General features: G+C 44.2%; 3 protein-coding genes and 1 pseudogene across 4 annotated transcripts; all 4 read right to left on the reverse strand.

Moving 5' to 3' along the window:
* Positions 1–1,859: 1,859 nt before the first annotated feature.
* On the reverse strand, positions 1,860–4,859 carry grem1b (gremlin 1b). Its single transcript, XM_087779539.1, has 2 exons — positions 4,592–4,859; positions 1,860–2,856 (listed from the first exon to the last, which is right to left on the reverse strand). Exon 2 carries the CDS (start codon positions 2,853–2,855, stop codon positions 2,304–2,306), a length of 552 nt encoding a protein of 183 aa, XP_087635665.1. The 5' UTR covers position 2,856; positions 4,592–4,859; the 3' UTR covers positions 1,860–2,303.
* Positions 4,860–5,579: 720 nt separating this feature from the next.
* Positions 5,580–12,886, reverse strand: arhgap11a (Rho GTPase activating protein 11A). Of its 2 annotated transcripts, XM_087779602.1 has the most exons (12): positions 12,443–12,886; positions 11,946–12,013; positions 11,775–11,871; positions 11,454–11,710; positions 11,222–11,385; positions 10,942–11,073; positions 10,421–10,489; positions 10,072–10,245; positions 9,881–10,010; positions 9,714–9,822; positions 8,632–8,743; positions 5,580–7,005 (listed from the first exon to the last, which is right to left on the reverse strand). In XM_087779602.1, exons 1-12 carry the CDS (start codon positions 12,572–12,574, stop codon positions 5,885–5,887), a joined length of 2,565 nt encoding a protein of 854 aa, XP_087635728.1. In that variant the 5' UTR covers positions 12,575–12,886; the 3' UTR covers positions 5,580–5,884. The 2 variants fall into 2 exon arrangements, with proteins under 2 accessions (XP_087635728.1, XP_087635729.1); XM_087779603.1 differs by lacking the exon at positions 10,421–10,489.
* Positions 7,635–7,709, reverse strand: LOC148060072 (small nucleolar RNA SNORD53/SNORD92; annotated as a pseudogene).
* Positions 12,887–15,150: 2,264 nt separating the features above from the next.
* LOC148060073 (actin, alpha cardiac muscle) lies at positions 15,151–18,011 on the reverse strand. Its single transcript, XM_087779997.1, has 7 exons — positions 17,868–18,011; positions 17,669–17,797; positions 17,412–17,607; positions 15,939–16,100; positions 15,690–15,881; positions 15,449–15,630; positions 15,151–15,381 (listed from the first exon to the last, which is right to left on the reverse strand). Exons 1-7 carry the CDS (start codon positions 17,994–17,996, stop codon positions 15,238–15,240), a joined length of 1,134 nt encoding a protein of 377 aa, XP_087636123.1. The 5' UTR covers positions 17,997–18,011; the 3' UTR covers positions 15,151–15,237.
* Between the last annotated feature and the right edge of the window lie 997 nt (positions 18,012–19,008).

The following is a 19,008-nucleotide window of genomic DNA, read 5'->3' on the forward strand; positions in this document are numbered from 1 at the left end:
AGCGAAGACACCCGGACCTCCTTAGAAACTTCCTGCAGGTCTGAGCGGGATCTTCTCACCAGGAAGGATCTCAGGAACCCTCTCTGGTAGGAGGAACCATCTGATGTCGTGACGAGTCGTCATCGTAATAATAATCATAATAAATATTAAATCATTTAATTTACACTCAAATTAAATAATATTTCTTAGTCATCGTTAAACAAGATACTTTCAAATATTATCAATTAATTAAATAGTTAATTAAACCATCATTACTGAGCAACAAATCACCAAAAAAACGTTTTATTTATTTTATTTCATTGTTTTACTATTTATATTATTTCGATTCTATTGATTTATATTTTCTGAAATGGCTTTTATTTTGAAAAACAATTGTATTTACTCTCATCATTAAATGAGTCTGTGACTCGAGACGCTTCAGTCGACTTTACTTTAAAAATAATGATTTAAAACACAAACTCTATGGTTTATTTTTACTTCTTTTAGTCGAAGCTCGATCCGTGAACATGATCCTGAAATTAAACTGGTTTACGGTGCAAAGAAAAAATGATTTACGCTTAAACTGACATTTTTACAACTCAATAAATGTCATTTTTGGAGTTAATATGAATAAATATAAGCGACTTATAACGTCATGGATTTATTGATACATGTGTTGCTGGAGTTCAAAGAGAAAAGGCATCAAAGTTCATAGGTTTATTACACGTGTCATTAACTATGTTCATCTCTGTGGTGTTTTCAAGAAGCTTCTCTACAGCTCCAGGTTCAAACAAGCAAACAAACAATAATCACCAAAGGAGTCTCGAGGGTCCGCTTCAAATTCCACATGGTGGAAACATCCGGTCGAGGAGAAGAAACAAAGAACTATTTCTCGCCTCAGTGAAGCCGAGGAACAACAAGTCGTGCGTGAAACGAGCTCCGAGTCTCCAGCCGCTGAAGAACGTGTCAAACTCGTTGGAAGCTTCAAAGTTCTCTCGCCTGTCGTGGGTCACGCTCGGCGCCAGCGACGCTCTGGAGTCTGGGAAAAGGGGGTTTTTCGAGTCACGGTCCAGGTCCAGTGGATTCTGACTCGTCACATGACTCCAGTCGATGGTCGTCTGATGGATGATGGGCGTCCCTGACTTTACCTTCACCAGGTCTTCATACAAGTCTTGGTCCAGTTCGTGGTCTGGTCCGAGTCGACGGTCAGGTCCTGGTCCGTCCTCGGTCACGAGTCTGGTTTCGGCTGAACCAGTCAACAGTGTGGGGTCACGAGTCGTTAGATGATAAAGTGGAGGTTGAATCCCAGACTCGACGTGTAAACCGGGTCAGGAGGTCGAGTCGTCGTCGTACAAGTCTTTTAAGATCTTGATCTAGAGGAACATGGTCCTGGGTCAAAGGATGTGGATTTGACTACAAGTTTTAAGGAAGTCCAGTCCATTTTGACTTGACCACCTTGTTCAATCAGGTCCCTGTCATTTACCGAGTCTTGTCCTGGTCAGTTAAACTAGTCCTAACTGAACCGAGTCATTAGTCAACAGAGTCACGACTCATTGGATCATAACGTCAAGTCTTTATCCAGTCGAGTCGGTTGTACCTTTAGGTGGTTCAGAACATTTTGACCTGGTCCTCATCATGTCATGTCATGTCATTATTTAAGTCCAAGTCCTGGTCCGTCCTGCGTCATAAGTCCAGTTCAGTTAAACTAGTCCTAACTGAACCGAGTCATTAGTCAACAGAGTCGAGTCACGAGTCGTTAGATCATGACCTCAGTTTTCGAGTCCATGACTTTATGTAGACCTGGACTTGAAACGATGTCATCTAGTCTTCGTTGTACAAGTCTTTCTCCGGTCTTAGTTTAGAGGAACCTATTGGTCCTGGTCCCCGTCATAAGTCTGGTTCAACTGAACTAACTGATCTGAGTCATTAGTCAACAGAGTCACGAGTCGTTGGATCATAACGTCAAAGTCTTTCTCCAGTCGAGTCAGTTGTACCTTTAGGTGGTTCAGAACATTTTGACCTGGTCCTTAGTCATGTCATTCTTTGAGTCCGAGTCTGGTCCTGGTCCTGGTCCGTCACAAGTCTGGTTCAGCCAAACCAGTCCTAACTGATCCAAGTCACGAGTCGTTCGATGGATCCAAAGGGGGTTAAGTTGAGACTTTCTGTGTTTGCATGGATGTGGTCCTAGACCTGATCTTGGTCCGTCTAGTCCGGGTCCTCCGACCGGACGAGTCCGGGGTTAAATATAAACTCGACCCCAGGTCTCTGGGTTCTTTCTACGCCAGTGGACTGGCACTACTGAGTCTAGGGTTGAAGGTCCAATGCTAGTCCAGGTCTATGGAGATGCAGCGGCACTGCTTGACGCGCTGGATGCGCTTCTTCTTGGTGGGCGGCTGCTGGTCGGGGCAGTTGAGCGTGAAGGTCATGGTGGTGAACCTCTTGGGCTTGCAGAAGGAGCAGGACTGGAAGGCGCCCTCCTCGCGCCGGATGTGCCGCGGGATGTAGAAGGAGTTGCACTGTCCGTAGCAGAAGCGGTTGATGATGGTGCGGCTCAGGCAGCCGTCCTCGTGGATGGTCTGCTTCAGCGGCTGCGTCTTGCACCAGTCGCGCTTCAGGTACTGGCGCTCCGTCACGTGCAGGGCCTCCTGGCTGGACTCCAGCACGTCGTCCGCCGGGGAGACCTGCTGCTGCTGCTGCTGCTGCTGCTGCTGCCGGCGCCGGCCCGGGACCGTCTGCTCCGATTCGTTGGGGTTGCTCTTGTCAGGATGAGGGATGGCGCCTTGTGACCCCCGACTCTTCTTCGACCCGGCGGGCGAGCAGAGCAGCCCGGCGATGATGAGAAACACACCGCAGCACAGGCGCAGCGAGGCGGCCATGCTGAAGGAAAGAGAAGGAGGAGGTCACTGGTCGCGCCCGGAGGCAGTAAAGTACGCCGAGGCCGGAGGGAGCCGAGGCCACGTGCGGCTGCTGTGACTGTAGGAACGTGGCCCCCCGAGTCCAGAGTCATTATTTTATCATTCATTTCAACACCATAACATCTTTTTTTTTAATCTATTTGATTAGTCCATTTATTTTGCTTCTATTGGAAGTTAATTGAATTTAAAAACATCATATTTTATTCTATATACATAAACATTACAGTTTCTTAGGCTTTTATAAAAACAGCAGAATGACATGTTTTTTCTCTTTCTTTCCTCCTGACGACATGTGAGGAAATGTAATTTAAAAAAGATCAACTTTTAACTGATAACTTTATCTTTATTGTTACGGTGAGCTTCGTGAGAGGTTCAGGTTCAGACAACTTTCCTCTCAACTGTAATATTTACGGTTAATAGTTTATTTAAATTAAGATATTATTGTTTTTATTCATTTTTAAGTTGTTGAGCTCAAACTAATTCAGTGATGAGAAGATTTTCGAGTTGAATTATTTTTATTTATGGCGTTTATTCCGGCGTTTATGTTCTTCTTTTTTTTGACTTGAACGTGAAATTGGTGAAACATATCAAAACGTGGTCAATATTGAATTTCTCTGTCTATATTTACGCAAAGATTCCGATATTTTTGTTATTATTTTAATATCCGGAGTCGAATCTGTAGTTTACGTGTTTACTTGAACGCAGCATCAGGTTAATTAGCCTCTTAGCATGTTAGCATCGCATCAAAGCTACTTCAACATTCTACTGTAAACGCGGTGAGTTTGATGGATTGTTTTTATTTTAAATCAATGATAAATTAATAAAATAAATCTTAAATTTACATACACTTGAGCTAAACGTGTGAAAAGAGCGTCTTTATTTCATAAGTTCAAACAACCATGAATATCTGTTTAAAATTAATTTAGCTGCGTGAAAAAACTATAAAAAATACTAATGTTTACACTTAAAACACTTAATTTACAATATTTGCGACACGAACCGAACTTTAAACTTCAATTTCTTGTCTTAATTGTATGTATTGAAGTTATGGATTTTCAGATAATACGTCATAAAATTGGAAAAATGGTTTTAACGGTTTTAAGCAAGGTTTTAACTTTTGTGATTTTAATAAAACTCCAAATAATGCCGGATTCACTAAATAAACTGTAATTACATTTAATATGTGTTTTAAATTGTCACGTTTGTACGGATAAAGCCGAGGATTCACGGAAAAGAACGAGCTCTCACGCTTTATACGTCCAATGAAATAAAATAAAACGTAAGAGACAAACTTTGTACTGAAAGTATTTCATGTTCATTTAAATACTTGGTATTAAAACGTGATTTCTCAAGACAAACTATGTATTAAAAATACTTACATGTCACTGATTTATCATAGATTTACTCAATTGATCAAATGTTCTTGAGCAACAATTCAAGAAACGAGTATAAATAATAAAAGTTTTTATGACGTAAGAACTTTGACAGAAACAGTTTCTCATTCTTTGATTTGAAGTATTTGAAACTGACATTTAGACGAAACACAGTATTATTAATTATTAAGAACTGTATGATAAAGTGTCAATTGTTGCGTGAGCAGCTTCAAGACATAAATATAATGTCCTTCACGTCCACAGACTATCAAGTTCTCATGCTCTCCTGGAAGACGACAGGAAGGAAAGATAGATTCCTCTCACCTGTGACCAGCGACTGCCTCAAGAGAGATGATGGGATCCCGAGGCGACGGCCACCTTCCCTGCGGCTCCACGGTACTCTGGACGGGTCTGTGGGTGAGTGTGGGCGGGGGGCTCCGACTGCTACATCGACAGGGGCCACAGGGTTTAATACAAATTGCTGCAGCGCCGGACTGTCTCCCTTTTAAATGTCTGCCAGCTGAGATGTGAACAATAGTTGCCTCCACATTATTGGCTGAGCGAGATGTTGGATGGAATCACAACTATCCGCCCACTCACACGTCCACGCCGAGCAGACCCTCCCCTCGCACGCCTTCATCCTCTGGAAGATTCTCTAGTGCTTCTGTGCAGAACCCCAGGTTAGAGGTCAGCGTGGATCTGTGGTCCGTCAGGGTGAAGAAGAAACAGAAATAGAAAGAAATCTAGATTAAAAGTTAATTATAAACGTTGTATTCTACGTTAGATTTAGGTGTTTGATGGAGACTTTTATTTTAAAGGGCTTTAAAAATAGATGCATCTCGTTGTTGCACGTGTTTCTCAAAGTAAATGTTCTTAATGTTCGTTTTAAGCTCATAAAGTGCTTCAACATTTTAGTTTTTATGAGTCACACTGAGCTTCAGAGAATATATAGTTAAAATAAGTAAGTGTTTCGTTATGATCACTTTCTAAACCCTATGTTTTATGTAAATATGTTCAACTCTTCGACATATTTATTCATCACTGGGTTAAATTAACAGAAGCTTGACATGTGGCTCTACAGCGCTATCTACTGGCAAATAAGGGAACTATATAGTGATGAAACGCAGGACCAAGGCGGACTGGAGAAAACGCCTTCAAATCCTGGTGAAAACTGTACGAGTTGTTCTTCTTAACTCTCTAATAATAACAATAATGTTCAAACTCCTGGAGCAACAAACGTTGTTCAGAAACACATGAAGAGTTTATTCTTCTAGACATCGCCCTCTGGTGGTTGATTCAAGTAAAACAAAGCTTCTACCATTTGAACTTTATTTTTCAGAAGCAGTTTACAAATCAAAACATTTCGAGAAAACTTCTGGAAGACTATTCAATACTGCTTTGGTTCTTTTTTTTTTAAGCCCACAAAATAAAAGCCTCTGACAGGCTTGGATTGAAGAAAATAGAAAAAGCGTCACAGAGGCCGTACTGTGTATAAATACAAATATTTCCAGTCATACACACGTCACCCCAGCATCACTCCGGTCTCGTTCAGGCACAATCGTCAAACATTCTCCCAGAAAAAAAAACCTATCGTAGCAGAAATAAATTAACTCTCGACTACAAGTCGACGGGTCTGGTCGCGGCGAGCAGGCGGCCCTGGTTCAGGGGGTTCCTGGGCGACCCCCGGTAGTAGTTGAACTCCTGCTGCTCCACTCGGGTCTTGGCAGCCATCTTGTTGGTCATGTCGCCCAGAGCCGCGGACCTGGACGCCAGCGCGCCGCCGCCCGTCTTCTTGGGCGGGACCGGCGGCGGCTTCTTCTTCGGGCGGCGCGGGGAGAGTCCGCTCTCCATGCTCACGGCCTTGACCGCCTCCAGGTTCCGAGCGGGTCGTCGGCCGTCGCCCAGGAGGGAGTTGATCCGACACACGGCCTGGCGGACCGGGGTGCGTTGGAACTTGATGGGGGATCTGGTCAGCGTGGCCTTGGCGCCTCGCGGCGTGTGCAGGGTGAGTTTGTTGAAGTGTTGGATGTGGTCCGCCACCCGGGGTTTTGTGCCCTCGGGATCCTGATGGTCCCGAGTCTCGCTGGTCTCTTCGGGGAAGTCTTCGACCAGGTCCTCGAGTTCCTGAGAGGACTTGTGGGGCGTGGACTGGAGCCTCAGAGGTTTGAAGTGGGCTGGACTCTGGATGTCCAGAGCATCAATGAGGCGACTGCAGTTCACCTGCTGCTCCTCCTGCTCCTCCTCCCCCCTGCTGAGATAGAAGGAGGTCCTGGCAGGGGTGTCGATCCGCAGCGGAGTCAGAGCCGCGATGTCAAAATGTCCGAACGTGACGTTCTGGTCGACCAGGAGGCTCTTGGGAGTCGTGACGCTGGAGGACTCGGGGGCCTCGGGGCCGACTTTGACAAGAGGGGTCTGCGGCAGGTGGAACAAGAAGCTGTCCGACTCCTTCAGGTCCACCTCCTCCTGCTTCTGGGTCTCGACGTCGAGACTCTCTGTGCTCGCGGCGCAGCAGAGCGCCCGAGGACCTCCGGACCCGGCCGCTGGTCTTGCGGAGGCGATGGCCGGTTCAGACTTGTACGTGTTCTTCAGGCACATGTTCATCGGCGTGTCGTTGAAGGAGACGCGACCCGGCGCCGGAGCCCCTACAGGGGTCTCTCTGGTCCAGACGGTCCGGTGGGATATTGGCCCACATTTGGGGGTCAGAAGATTATCCTCAGACTTGCTCATGGAATTGGAACCTGAAACAGTTAGAAGCCGTTATGACTCGAACTGATCTCCAGAGATTTAGGAGTCGTTCCTTCAACACGTCACTCATAGTACATGGATTAAAATAAACATGACTATATGATACGAATCACAATACAAGAGCTATGATAAAATACATTGTGATTAGGGGTGTAAGAAAATGTGGCCACTAGATGGCAGCAGTCATTACGTCCTCCACTGTTAAAGGTAGATTGATGACTGAGGACGAGAGGATACAGTGAGTCCACCAGCTTTTAAAGCTGATGTTTGGACATATTTTTAAAAAGTTTTAAAAAACAAATGAAAGTAGTTACGACTTCGTCCAGAATCATGTGGTCTGTAAATACTACAACACCAGAGTCAAGTACTGGACAATACTACACATATATACTTGTTACTACACGATCACAACACCAGAGTCAAGTACTGGACAATACTACACATATATACTTGTTACTACACTATCACAACACCAGAGTCAAGTACTGGACAATACTACACATATATACTTGTTACTACACTATCACAACACCAGAGTCAAGTACATGACAATACTACACAGACACCTTCCATACGGTGAATGAATGACAGGTGTAAACAGTCAAATGGTTCTAGAACTCTTCTGGTCAGACAGCCAAGAGTGACATCACAGGACTTCAGTCAAGAATGCGAAACCTTTGGAACATCATCATCCCAGAACCAATCGTGAGTTTATCATCACATGAACCAGATACACATATATACTTGTTACTACACTATCACAACACCAGAGTCAAGTACCCGACAATACTACAAACATGACCTTGTTACTACACTATCACAACACCAGAGTAAAGTACTCGACAATACTACAAACATGACCTTGTTACTACACTATCACAACACCAGAGTAAAGTACTGGACAATAATTAATAATACGACACTATGTATCACTGGATATCGTATCATTGATATAGTGATACTTCTCCCAATACAAACTCCTAGTATGGAGAACTTCTTTAGGTCGAACTATCTTGCCATCAAGCTCAGGTGTCACTGAAGGGTTCATACATATATATTCCCATATATTCTTGTTACTACACTATCACAACACCAGAGTCAAGTACTGGACAATACTACACATATATACTTGTTACTACACTATCACAACACCAGAGTCAAGTACTGGACAATACTACACATATATACTTGTTACTACACTATCACAATACCAGAGTCAAGTACTGGACAATACTACACATATATACTTGTTACTACACTATCACAACACCAGAGTCAAGTACTGGACAATACTACACATATATACTTGTTACTACACTATCACAACACCAGAGTCAAGTAGTGGACAATACTACACATATATACTTGTTACTACACTATGACTATATATCACTATATGTCATATGGTTGACCATTGATCAACAGATTCCTGACAATACACAACCATGATTGTGATATTATAAGAACAAGGATATGTTTAGTTCAATTTAAAGAATTTAAAAACAATACAGTGCTCTTAAATATAGTATTAATATTTTCTTACACCCCTAATATGCAGGCCCAACACTGGATTCACTTGTGAGACGGTGCCTCAGTGAAGTACACACAACAATACTCACTCTTGATCTCGTGAACACGAACAGACGGACTGAACTCGGGCGTGTCTTTGGTGAAGCAGAAGCTGCTGCTGCTCTCCTGGGAGGCCAGTCTCAAGCCTATGGACCCAGATCCCTTCACCAGCAGGCATGTCAGGAGAGACAGATGAGGGGTTATTGTGGTTAATGAGAAGCCGCCCGTGTTACCCAGAATGCAGCAGTTAATGTCATTTGGTTAGTTCTTCAGAGGGTGATAGAAATCACTCAGAAGATTTGTTCGTAGGATCTTTATTTACTGTGAGTACAAAGAGTCAGTACCAGATACAGTGATCCGTGGCTCACCTTCTGCAGGTCGTCTTCGTCACACAAATATACATATTTAAATATATTTTATCGTGTAGTGACGGCGGATTGATCGCTACAATATTTTGTTTATGTCCATGTTGTCGATGTGTTTCTCAAAGTAAATGTTCTTAATGTGAGCTTTAGTTGTTATATAGTTAAAAATAATTAAGTGTTTCATTATGATCACTTTTTAAACCCTATGTTTTATGTAAATATGTTCAACCGTCTTCTTCTACATATTTATTCATCACTGGGTTAAATTAACAGAGCCGGGAGGTTGAAATGCGGCTCTACAGCGCCATCTACTGGCAAATAAGGGAACTATATAGTGATAAACGCAGGACCAAGGCGGACTACGAGTTGTTCTTCTTAACTCTCTAATAATAACAATAATGTTCAAACTCCTGGAGCAACAAAGTTGTTCAGAAACACATGAAGAGTTTATTCTTCTGGACGACAGCTGTGATTGGTTGGCTGGGCGGCAAAGCACTATGGAAGCTGTTCATATCACCGTTACTAAGACGACTGTTGAGATTCATATTCAAATAAATACAGTTTTCTCTGCAATAAACGAGGGACCACTATAGGAGGTCACGATAAAAAGAAAATGGATTATTATTAAGGGGTTAAATGGCTTCACATGAAGCGAGAACCGTCTCATATATTAAAAGCTCTGGTGAAGACCTGACGTAGCTTCAACTCAAAGTGCAGAGATAGATCGACCCGGTGTGTTACGGAGTCTAGTGGACGACCAGACTTACAGGCTCTTTGTGGCTCTTCCCCAGACTGAAGCGCAAACGCAGAGACTTGCGAGGAGCTTCTCTCTTGCCGGCTTTGGGGGAGAAGCATCCGGCTCTTCCCGACTCCACTCTGAAACGGGACCATAAAGTCAGCGTCGAGAGTCGACTTCCGGGTCAACGAGGCTCACCTGTTGACGGCGGCGTGTCTGCCGCTGAGTCGGCTCTTCCTCTTCACGGAGGTGGCGGTCTGCCTCCTCGACCGCCCCGCGGGAGACATGTTGGTCTGCGTGGACTCCAGGACTCCGGACGCGCTGTAGGCTGAGGACCAGAGAAGACATCTTAATAAAAAGGTTCAGTATCAACGCAGATGGATGTGTACCTGATCCTGGAGTGGAGGTCCCGCTGAAGAGCGAGCTCGGCAGCAGGTCTATGCCGAGAGTCTTCTTCATGGACCTGCGTTTCTTGTTGGAGAAGCCGAAAGACTGACCGGACTCCAGGGGCAGCTTTCTCTTGGTGGAGGGGGTTCCCATGACGGGGGTGGCCGAGGAAAACACTGAGGAACATCAGGATGATTAGCGTCGGGTCGGCGAGCTCTCGTGATGTTCATGCGAATCAAACACCACAGAACGTGCCGAGCGTCCAGACAGAAGCAAACGTCACACGAGCAACAGCCAAGAGTCGGCAGATTGGACGAGGAAGCGACATGCAGCAGGTCCTCGGTCACCTACCCTGACTGTCCCAAGAACTAGTGGGAGTTTTATTGCTTTTTATTTTATTCAGAGCACCATTGACCACGTCTGGAATGTGAAACAAATCAAGTCGTTTTTATTATCAGCGGGAGAAAAGTGTGCATCAGTGAATTGAAGTTAAGTTAAGATAAAAAATTAAATACATTTAGAGAATTTAATTCATAGACTTTTAAATTCAGTAAAATATGTTCGTATAATAGTGTCACCAGACACTAGTACTTTAAGTCAATTATGCATCACATGATCAAACTGTGCTTAAAAAAAAATATTCAAAAATGATTCTTCATTATTTGATCAATGTCAACATTAATTTTGGAAATATACAGATTTTTCAATTATTTTAAAAACAAATTCAACTTTACAATAAAGAAAATATTGAATAGAAACAATGTTTTAAAATGTGAAACGTTTAATTAATTAAATATTCTGATGTCACTGATATACTTCCATACAAGTGTCACATCATATGACATGAAGGTTTTTAGCAACTTTTTTTTTACCTCCAAAACTGCGCCTGGTTCTCCTCCTGGTCTCCATAGGGGCCTCTGGTTCCTCCACACTAGGGGACAGAACTCCTCCCTCACACCCCAGCATAGCTGGAACCTTATCAGCCAGGAACGACGGCAGGACACCTGACACACAAACACACGGGTCAGAGTCAAGGTCGAGGTCAGAGTCAAGGTCGAGGTCAGAGTCGGGGTCGAGGTCAGAGTCAAGGTCGAGGTCAGAGTCAAGGTCGAGGTCAGAGTCAAGGTCAGAGCGAGACTCTTGAAAACGCACCGAAGTCGTGAGCGTGATCGATGAAGCAGTGAACCACGGCGGCCTGGAGCTTCAGACGCTTCTCCGTGTTGGCGTTCATCTTGTCCGTTCCTTCGCCGCAATGAAGCAGATTCGGCGCCAGGATGACGGACAGGTTACTGCTGTCCATCTTGTTTTCTGCACTCCTGAGATCAACAAGGAAACGATCGAATCGAGGACGAGGAGACGACGATTCACACGTTTGACGTCAAACCTTTTGGAAACGCTCTGCAGGAAGTCGAAGAAGTAGCGCAGCACGTTCAGGTTCCTGTCGGGCAGCACGCAGGACAGCAGCATGGTGGCGCCGGTGCGCTCCTCCTCGCTGCTCAGCTGACGGGCCTTCAGAAAGGCCTCGTGCAGCTCCGTGGGCAGCACCGGCTCCGGCAGCTCTCGGAAGAACTGCTTCACCAGACCCGCCACGTCGTACGGCAGCGCCGACGACAAGCACTCCTCGCCCGACTCCAGCTTCCCCTGCGCAGACACAACATGGGTTGTAGACCCCAAGGTCAAAGGAACAAAGCGAGGTCAAACTCACCCGGAGCGCTTTCAGGCGCACGACGGAGCCGGACTTTCTGAAGAGACCCTCGGTGTCCACGTGAGCCAGGAGCTTCATGCAGGCGTCCACTAAGAACCTGGAGAAGAAGAGACGCGTCACGTTGGCAGACGAGTCAGAAGACGCGTCGGAGAACGACCGCCGATGACTTGCCTTGGCACGTTTCCACATTCCATGTTGTAGTAAGGAAGGCTCTCCAGCGGCGTGCCGAAAACCTTCGCCTGGATCCACAAACATTCATCACACATTGATCCTCAGATTGAAAAGTTACGATAACAGACAACTTTGACAAACAATGTTTGTGGAGAACATTGATGTCTGTCGATACACTCAAAACTGTGTCTAGAATGGGCTCAAGAAAATAAGTAGAGAGCGAAGACCAGAGCTTTGAATTAATCTCAAGCGACTGATCTCGTGACTCCTGTAATCCTGTCTGAGAGGCAGTGAAAGTGACTCTGACTGAGAAGAGAAACTACACAAAATGAACACTAAACTATTTCCCGAAGGAGACCTCCTGAGGGATCAATAAAGTTCTACCTACCTTCACATTGTTCTCACATTAAAAACAATTAAATTAAACCAACTGATCGCTGACTTCCTGTTACTAACTTTTATGACACGTGACCGCAGTTTAAGGTGTTTCTTCTCACCGGGTTCGAAGAGATGCTGGACTTGGAAACTGCTGCTTTGTTTTTGTTCCAGTTCTTTGTCTTGATGCCAAACGCAGACCGAAGATGCTGCACAGCCATCAAACGCATCACGTTCCTCTCCATGACCTTCATGTTCACTCTTAAAATACTCTAAAGTCGATTAAAAAACAGTTTTCTACGCGATCAATAAACAAACGTGAGGCTCAGTGTGAGACACTTCCTCATACTGTCGAGCTAACGTCAAATGTTATGCTAGCTGCGAAGCTAATGCTAACTTGTAGTTTTAAAAAAGATACGTCGACGTGGCTGGAGTTAAGTATCGCGAACTATTCCTTCTCTTCATCGCTAAAGTATCTCAACACAAACCCATGTCGTTACAACCGCCTGTAGTTCCAGCACTTTGGTGTAAAAGTTGAGTTTCTCGCTGCATTGTGTGTTTTCTTCCTCGCTCTCATTCAAACAGCAGCGCTCTCTGTTTCCGGCGCTCCCATTGGTGGAGCGGATGTCCAGCTTGTTTCGTCGATACGGTTGTTTTCTGCTGGGCGGGGCGACTACTCCCACGAAGCACAAAAAGACGTTAAGGCGGTAAACGCCTCTCGTCTGGCTCATCCTGGTGGTTTAATCTAGTTGACACGTCTACACGTCGAAACACACAGAGTTGCGATTGTTGTTTTTAAAGCAAATTAACTTTTTAAATATTTTAAAACAAGTAGCGCCGTTTAAAATATATATATTTTGTACTACGTGAATAATAATATGATCTGCTTTACTACTCAGTTACTGGTTCTGTTTTTCGAAAACTTTTTTTTTATTTCAGAAAACTTTGTTGTCAGTTTTGAAAACACACCTTTGAACGTTGTGTTACCATTATTAAATAACCTGATTGTGTTGTTGTTGTGTTTGATTTATATTATTCTGAACTACCTTGAATTGTAATTTTCTGTTACTTAATTTTCTGTTAAAACTGTTTTATAAAAATAATGTTATTTAACAGTTTATACTTATACTATAGTTTTTAAAATTAGAAGGAAAGATAGATAGGTTGTGTGTTCGATGCCTCTTGGTCTGGACTCACTTTGTAAGCTAGTATATTTATATAGAGCTTTACTAGACCAGGGTCACAAAGCGCTTAAACCATCAAAACAATACACGATGAAAAATATACTTAAAAGTTTGTCAAGATAACACAGAGACAAACACAAGGGTCTCAGAGATTCAAGGAAAATAACTAATAAAAGTGTCTTAAGATGTGGCCATCTTTGGAGAGAACCATCTAATCCTTCATGAAAACCTCTACTGTGAAACCAAGCTTCTAAACGACCTGGTCCTTGAGGTCAAAGGTCTCTTATGGCTTCTTTCTTTTTCCCTCTACACGGCGGACTTTACCTATGACTCCAGCAGCTGTCACCTCCAGAAGTTTTCCGACGACTCGGCCATTGTGGGCTGCGTGTCTGGGGGGGGCGAGCTGGAGTACAGGTCAGTCATCAAGGACTTTGTTGACTGGTGTGAGAGCAACTACCTTTGCTTAAACACCGGTAAGACAAGGGAGATGGTGATTGACTTCAGGAAAAAGTCTCCACCACATCAACCGGTGAGCATCCAGGGCTCGGACATTGAGCTGCTGGACAGCTTCAAATACCTGGGTGTTCACCTCAACAATAAACTGAACTGGTCCACACACATCAACGCCATGTACAAGAAGGGCCGAAGTCGCCTCCACCTCCTGGGGAGACTGAGGTCCTTCGGAGTGTGCAGACCACTTTTAAGGACCTTCTATGACTCCGTGGTAGCCTCTGCTATCCACTACGCTGTGGTCTGCTGGGGAGCAGCAGCACGGACCGGGACAGGAAGAGACTGAACAGGCTGGTCACGAGGGCCGGATCTGTCCTGTCGCTCGCTGGACTCGTGGAGGAGGTGGGAGAGAGGAGGACACTCTCCAGACTCTCCTCCATCAGGGACAACACTCTCCACCCACTGCACCTGACCGTGGAGGAGCAGCTCCTTCAGTGGCTCAGGCCCCCCAGTGTAGGACGGAGCGTTATAGAAGGTCCTTCATCCCAACTGGTGTCAGGATATTTAACTCTCTACTTTAAATATCCTGATGCTAATCCGTAGCGTGTTTTTTCTTCTCGTGTGTTTTTTATTTTATTTTTTTCCGTTTTTATTTCTATTTTATTTTATTTGTATTCTATTTTATTTTGTTAATAGTGTCAAATTTCTAATTTTGTAAATAATTTGTATATTCTTAAGATCGTTTTTATTTTATTTTGTATTATCTCTTTTATTATTTCTTTTTTCCTTGCACTTTATTTTTTTTTCAACTGCGCTGTTGTGAAAGTGTGTTTCCCCTCTGGATGAATAAAGCTTTTCTATTCTATTCTATTCTATTCTATTCTTCCACCAGCACCACAGAGAGTTACTTCATTAATGGCACCTTTCATACTTGAGGAACCTGTTCTTAGAAGTAACTTTTGATGTTTTATTTTTGCTGCTCAGCGCAGTAAGTAAGTAATTTGTATTTGTACGTTTAATCTTCTTCTGTGAAAGTTTATCTTTTCTTTTGACTCTGCTGGTTTGAATCCACCTGAACAGGTGACTCTGACACCTGGGAACAAGTTCTTCCTGTTGATCTCTGTATAGTTTTCACTTCACAGAAGTATTTTTCAAACGTGTTCACGGTCGTTATCAACTTCATCTCAAACACGAAGGCGTATCTTATCTTTATTACAACAGAACATACACACATATGTACAGAGACACTGACATACAAATGCATGACAGAAGAGGTCGTGCGTCTAGAAGCACTTCCTGTGCACGATGGAGGGGCCCGCCTCGTCGTACTCCTGCTTGCTGATCCACATCTGCTGGAAGGTGGACAGGGAGGCCAGGATGGAGCCGCCGATCCAGACCGAGTACTTCCTCTCCGGGGGGGCGATGATCTGAGGGGACGACGAGCGTTAACTCACGGAGACCTGACCGTCTTCGGTCGTCTTCGGTCGTCCTCACCTTGATCTTCATGGTGCTCGGAGCCAGAGCCGTGATCTCCTTCTGCATGCGGTCCGCGATACCGGGGTACATGGTGGTCCCGCCGGACAGCACGTTGTTGGCGTAGAGGTCCTTACGGATGTCGATGTCGCACTTCATGATGCTGTTGTAGGCGGTCTCATGGATGCCGGCCGACTCCATACCTGCGGGAGGACGCGTGGTCAGGCCTGCGTTTGGCTCTCAAGACAGGATCTGGACCCACCGATGAAAGAGGGCTGGAAGAGGGTCTCCGGGCAACGGAACCTCTCGTTGCCGATGGTGATGACCTGACCGTCGGGCAGCTCGTAGCTCTTCTCCAGGGAGGAGGAGGAGGCGGCGGTGGCCATCTCGTTCTCGAAGTCCAGGGCCACGTAGCACAGCTTCTCCTTGATGTCGCGCACGATCTCGCGCTCGGCTGAGACACAAGAAGTTCAGTCGTGGACTCGTGTCGCTCGGACGCTCGTGGACTCACCCGTGGTGACGAAGGAGTAGCCGCGCTCGGTGAGGATCTTCATCAGGTAGTCGGTCAGGTCACGGCCGGCCAGGTCCAGACGCATGATGGCGTGTGGAAGAGCGTAGCCCTCGTAGATGGGTACGTTGTGGGTCACGCCATCGCCGGAGTCCAGAACGATACCTGAGGTCGTCAGAACAAACACAACCCTGAGGAGAAGTCATGACAAGACCAGACGTGATGGTCTGAAGAGATCATGAAATCTGTATCTGAGAGTTGTGATCGAAACTACACTTTGAAACACAAGTATAGTAGTAGATACTAGTGTATCTAGTGTAGTAACAGGTATATATGTGTAGTATTGTCCAGTACTTGACTCTGGTTGTTGTGATAGTGTAGTAACAAGTATATATGTGTAGTATTGTCCAGTACTTGACTCTGGTTGTTGTGATAGTGTAGTAACAAGTATATATGTGTAGTATTGTCCAGTACTTGACTCTGGTTGTTGTGATAGTGTAGTAACAAGTATATATGTGTAGTATTGTCCAGTACTTGACTCTGGTGTTGTGATAGTGTAGTAACAAGTATATATGTGTAGTATTGTCCAGTACTTGACTCTGATGTTGTGATAGTGTAGTAACAAGTATATATGTGTAGTATTGTCCAGTACTTGACTCTGGTGTTGTGATAGTGTAGTAACAAGTATATATGTGTAGTATTGTCCAGTACTTGACTCTGGTGTTGTGATAGTGTAGTAACAAGTATATATGTGTAGTATTGTCCAGTACTTGACTCTGGTGTTGTGATAGTGTAGTAACAAGTATATATGTGTAGTATTGTCCAGTACTTGACTCTGATGTTGTGATAGTGTAGTAACAAGTATATATGTGTAGTATTGTCCAGTACTTGACTCTGGTGTTGTGATAGTGTAGTAACAAGTATATATGTGTAGTATTGTCCAGTACTTGACTCTGGTGTTGTGATAGTGTAGTAACAAGTATATATGTGTAGTATTGTCCAGTACTTGACTCTGGTGTTGTGATAGTGTAGTAACAAGTATATATGTGTAGTATTGTCCAGTACTTGACTCTGGTGTTGTGATAGTGTAGTAACAAGTATATATGTGTAGTATTGTCCAGTACTTGACTCTGGTGTTGTAGTATTTACAGACCACATGACTCTTGACAAAGTCGTAACTGCTTTCATTTGTTTTCAAACCAAAATATGTCCAAACATCAGCTTTAAAAGCTGCTGGACTCACTGTATCCTCTCGTCCTCAGTCATCACTGTGATCTCTAGGGATTTTATTGTTTCTTTAGAAGACGTAATGACTTCTGCCATCTAGAGGCTGGAAGTTTAATTGCAACACAAAAATGAACCCCCTGAATATTTGATTGCTAGTTAAAAATAAAAGTTATATTTCATGTTGATGTTATTTCATCATGAGAAAAATAACTCGATGTTTAAGAGGATGTTCTCTCGATCCAAACTCACCAGTCGTACGTCCAGAGGCGTACAGCGACAGCACGGCCTGGATGGCCACATACATGGCTGGAACGTTGAAGGTCTCAAACATGATCTGGGTCATCTTTTCCCTGTTGGCTTTGGGGTTCAGTGGGGCCTCAGTGAGCAGGGTGGGGTGCTCCTCAGGGGCCACACGCAGCTCGTTGTAGAAGGTGTGGTGCCAGATCTGGGGGGGTACGAGCAGGACATTAAAGATCCCTGAAGAACCTCCAGAGAGACGAACAAACCTTCTCCATGTCGTCCCAGTTGGTGATGATGCCGTGTTCGATGGGGTACTTGAGGGTCAGGATACCCCTCTTGCTCTGGGCCTCGTCGCCCACGTAGCTGTCCTTCTGACCCATGCCAACCATCACACCCTGGTGGGAGACACAGTGTGAGGGGGTGTCAAGAGGAGGGAGTCCCTGGAGAGGGTGGGGGTCCACGTACCTGGTGGCGGGGTCTGCCCACGATGGAGGGGAACACGGCTCGGGGAGCATCATCTCCGGCGAACCCAGCCTTGACCAGGCCGGAGCCGTTGTCGCACACGAGCGCGGTGGTCTCCTCGTCGTCACACATGTCTGTACGGGGGGTGGTCTGCAGACGACAGCGAGACCACAGCTGAGACACAATAGAGCCTCCACAGATGTGAGCATCGTCACTGTCTGAACCCGGCAGCTGAACAGCAGCAGCTTCTTCTCGCTGAGGCAGCACCAAAAAGGGTCATAACTTGAGGCACCGTCGGGCTCCGGCGCCCCCCGGAGTGTCAACACTGATGTGATGCTATTTCAGGTCCGAGTCCCTTATCTTAGGAGCCTCTTGTAGCAGCTCCAGCACCTACAGCTCCAGCCATGATCGAGTCTTTCATTTAACTTTCATTTTGTTCGACAGTTTCACGTCAAGTTATGAAAGTTTAACGTTTTTCTCAATGAAAAGTTTTCTTTTTATAAAATGTACAGATAATGTTACACGTTATTAGATTTATTTAACCATCTTTAGTTGCTTTCTAATCCTTAAATATAGTTGTCATGTAAATCTTCTTTTTAAATGTAACTCTTTAAACAAATGATTTAGTATTGTTTTGTTACTTCCTGTCAGCAGGTTTGTGATTATTATTGTTATCTTTGCTTCATTGATGGTGAATTGCAATTAAATGTAAAAAATATAAATAATAAATCATTGATTGTTTAGTCGTATGCAAATGAAAATATAATGTTTCTTCTGATTGTTTCTAAATCACAGAAAACAAACTTCCTTTGAGACATTTTAAAATAAACATAAAGTTTGTTGATGATCAATGTTTTTATTTTCATGTTTGAATATGAGATCATAGTTTTTAAGATGATTATTAGTGTTACTACGAATATAAATGACTTACTAACTTTTCACTTAATATTGACATTGGTGTCTCAGGCGTGACATGTTTGAGACTCAAGAATATTTGGTACTTCATTCAAAATCATAAAACATAAACCTAAATATAAATAATAATAATAATAATAAAACTGATTTGCTAACATCATGTGAACAATAAAGTAAAAAAACAGTAGTTTTCCTCTAGAATCACAACAGTTCATTCATTCAAACCTCA

Source organism: Callionymus lyra, chromosome 18 (assembly GCF_982586985.1).
Source record: "Callionymus lyra chromosome 18, fCalLyr1.hap1.1, whole genome shotgun sequence".
Taxonomy (NCBI): domain Eukaryota; kingdom Metazoa; phylum Chordata; class Actinopteri; order Syngnathiformes; family Callionymidae; genus Callionymus; species Callionymus lyra.

Excerpts from the sequence above, each read along its gene's own strand:
- LOC148060073 (XM_087779997.1), bottom strand. The coding sequence starts at position 17,996 with ATGTGTGACGACGAGGAGACCACCGCGCTCGTGTGCGACAACGGCTCC. Across the intron at positions 15,631-15,689 it reads CTTCCAGCCCTCTTTCATCG|GTATGGAGTCGGCCGGCATC; the intron begins GTGGGTCCAGAT and ends GTCCTCCCGCAG. Across the intron at positions 15,382-15,448 it reads CGAGCACCATGAAGATCAAG|ATCATCGCCCCCCCGGAGAG; the intron begins GTGAGGACGACC and ends TCGTCCCCTCAG.
- grem1b (XM_087779539.1), bottom strand. The coding sequence starts at position 2,855 with ATGGCCGCCTCGCTGCGCCTGTGCTGCGGTGTGTTTCTCATCATCGCC.
- arhgap11a (XM_087779602.1), bottom strand. The coding sequence starts at position 12,574 with ATGAAGGTCATGGAGAGGAACGTGATGCGTTTGATGGCTGTGCAGCAT. Across the intron at positions 11,872-11,945 it reads GAATGTGGAAACGTGCCAAG|GTTCTTAGTGGACGCCTGCA; the intron begins GCAAGTCATCGG and ends CTTCTTCTCCAG. Across the intron at positions 11,711-11,774 it reads TGCGCCTGAAAGCGCTCCGG|GGGAAGCTGGAGTCGGGCGA; the intron begins GTGAGTTTGACC and ends GTGTCTGCGCAG.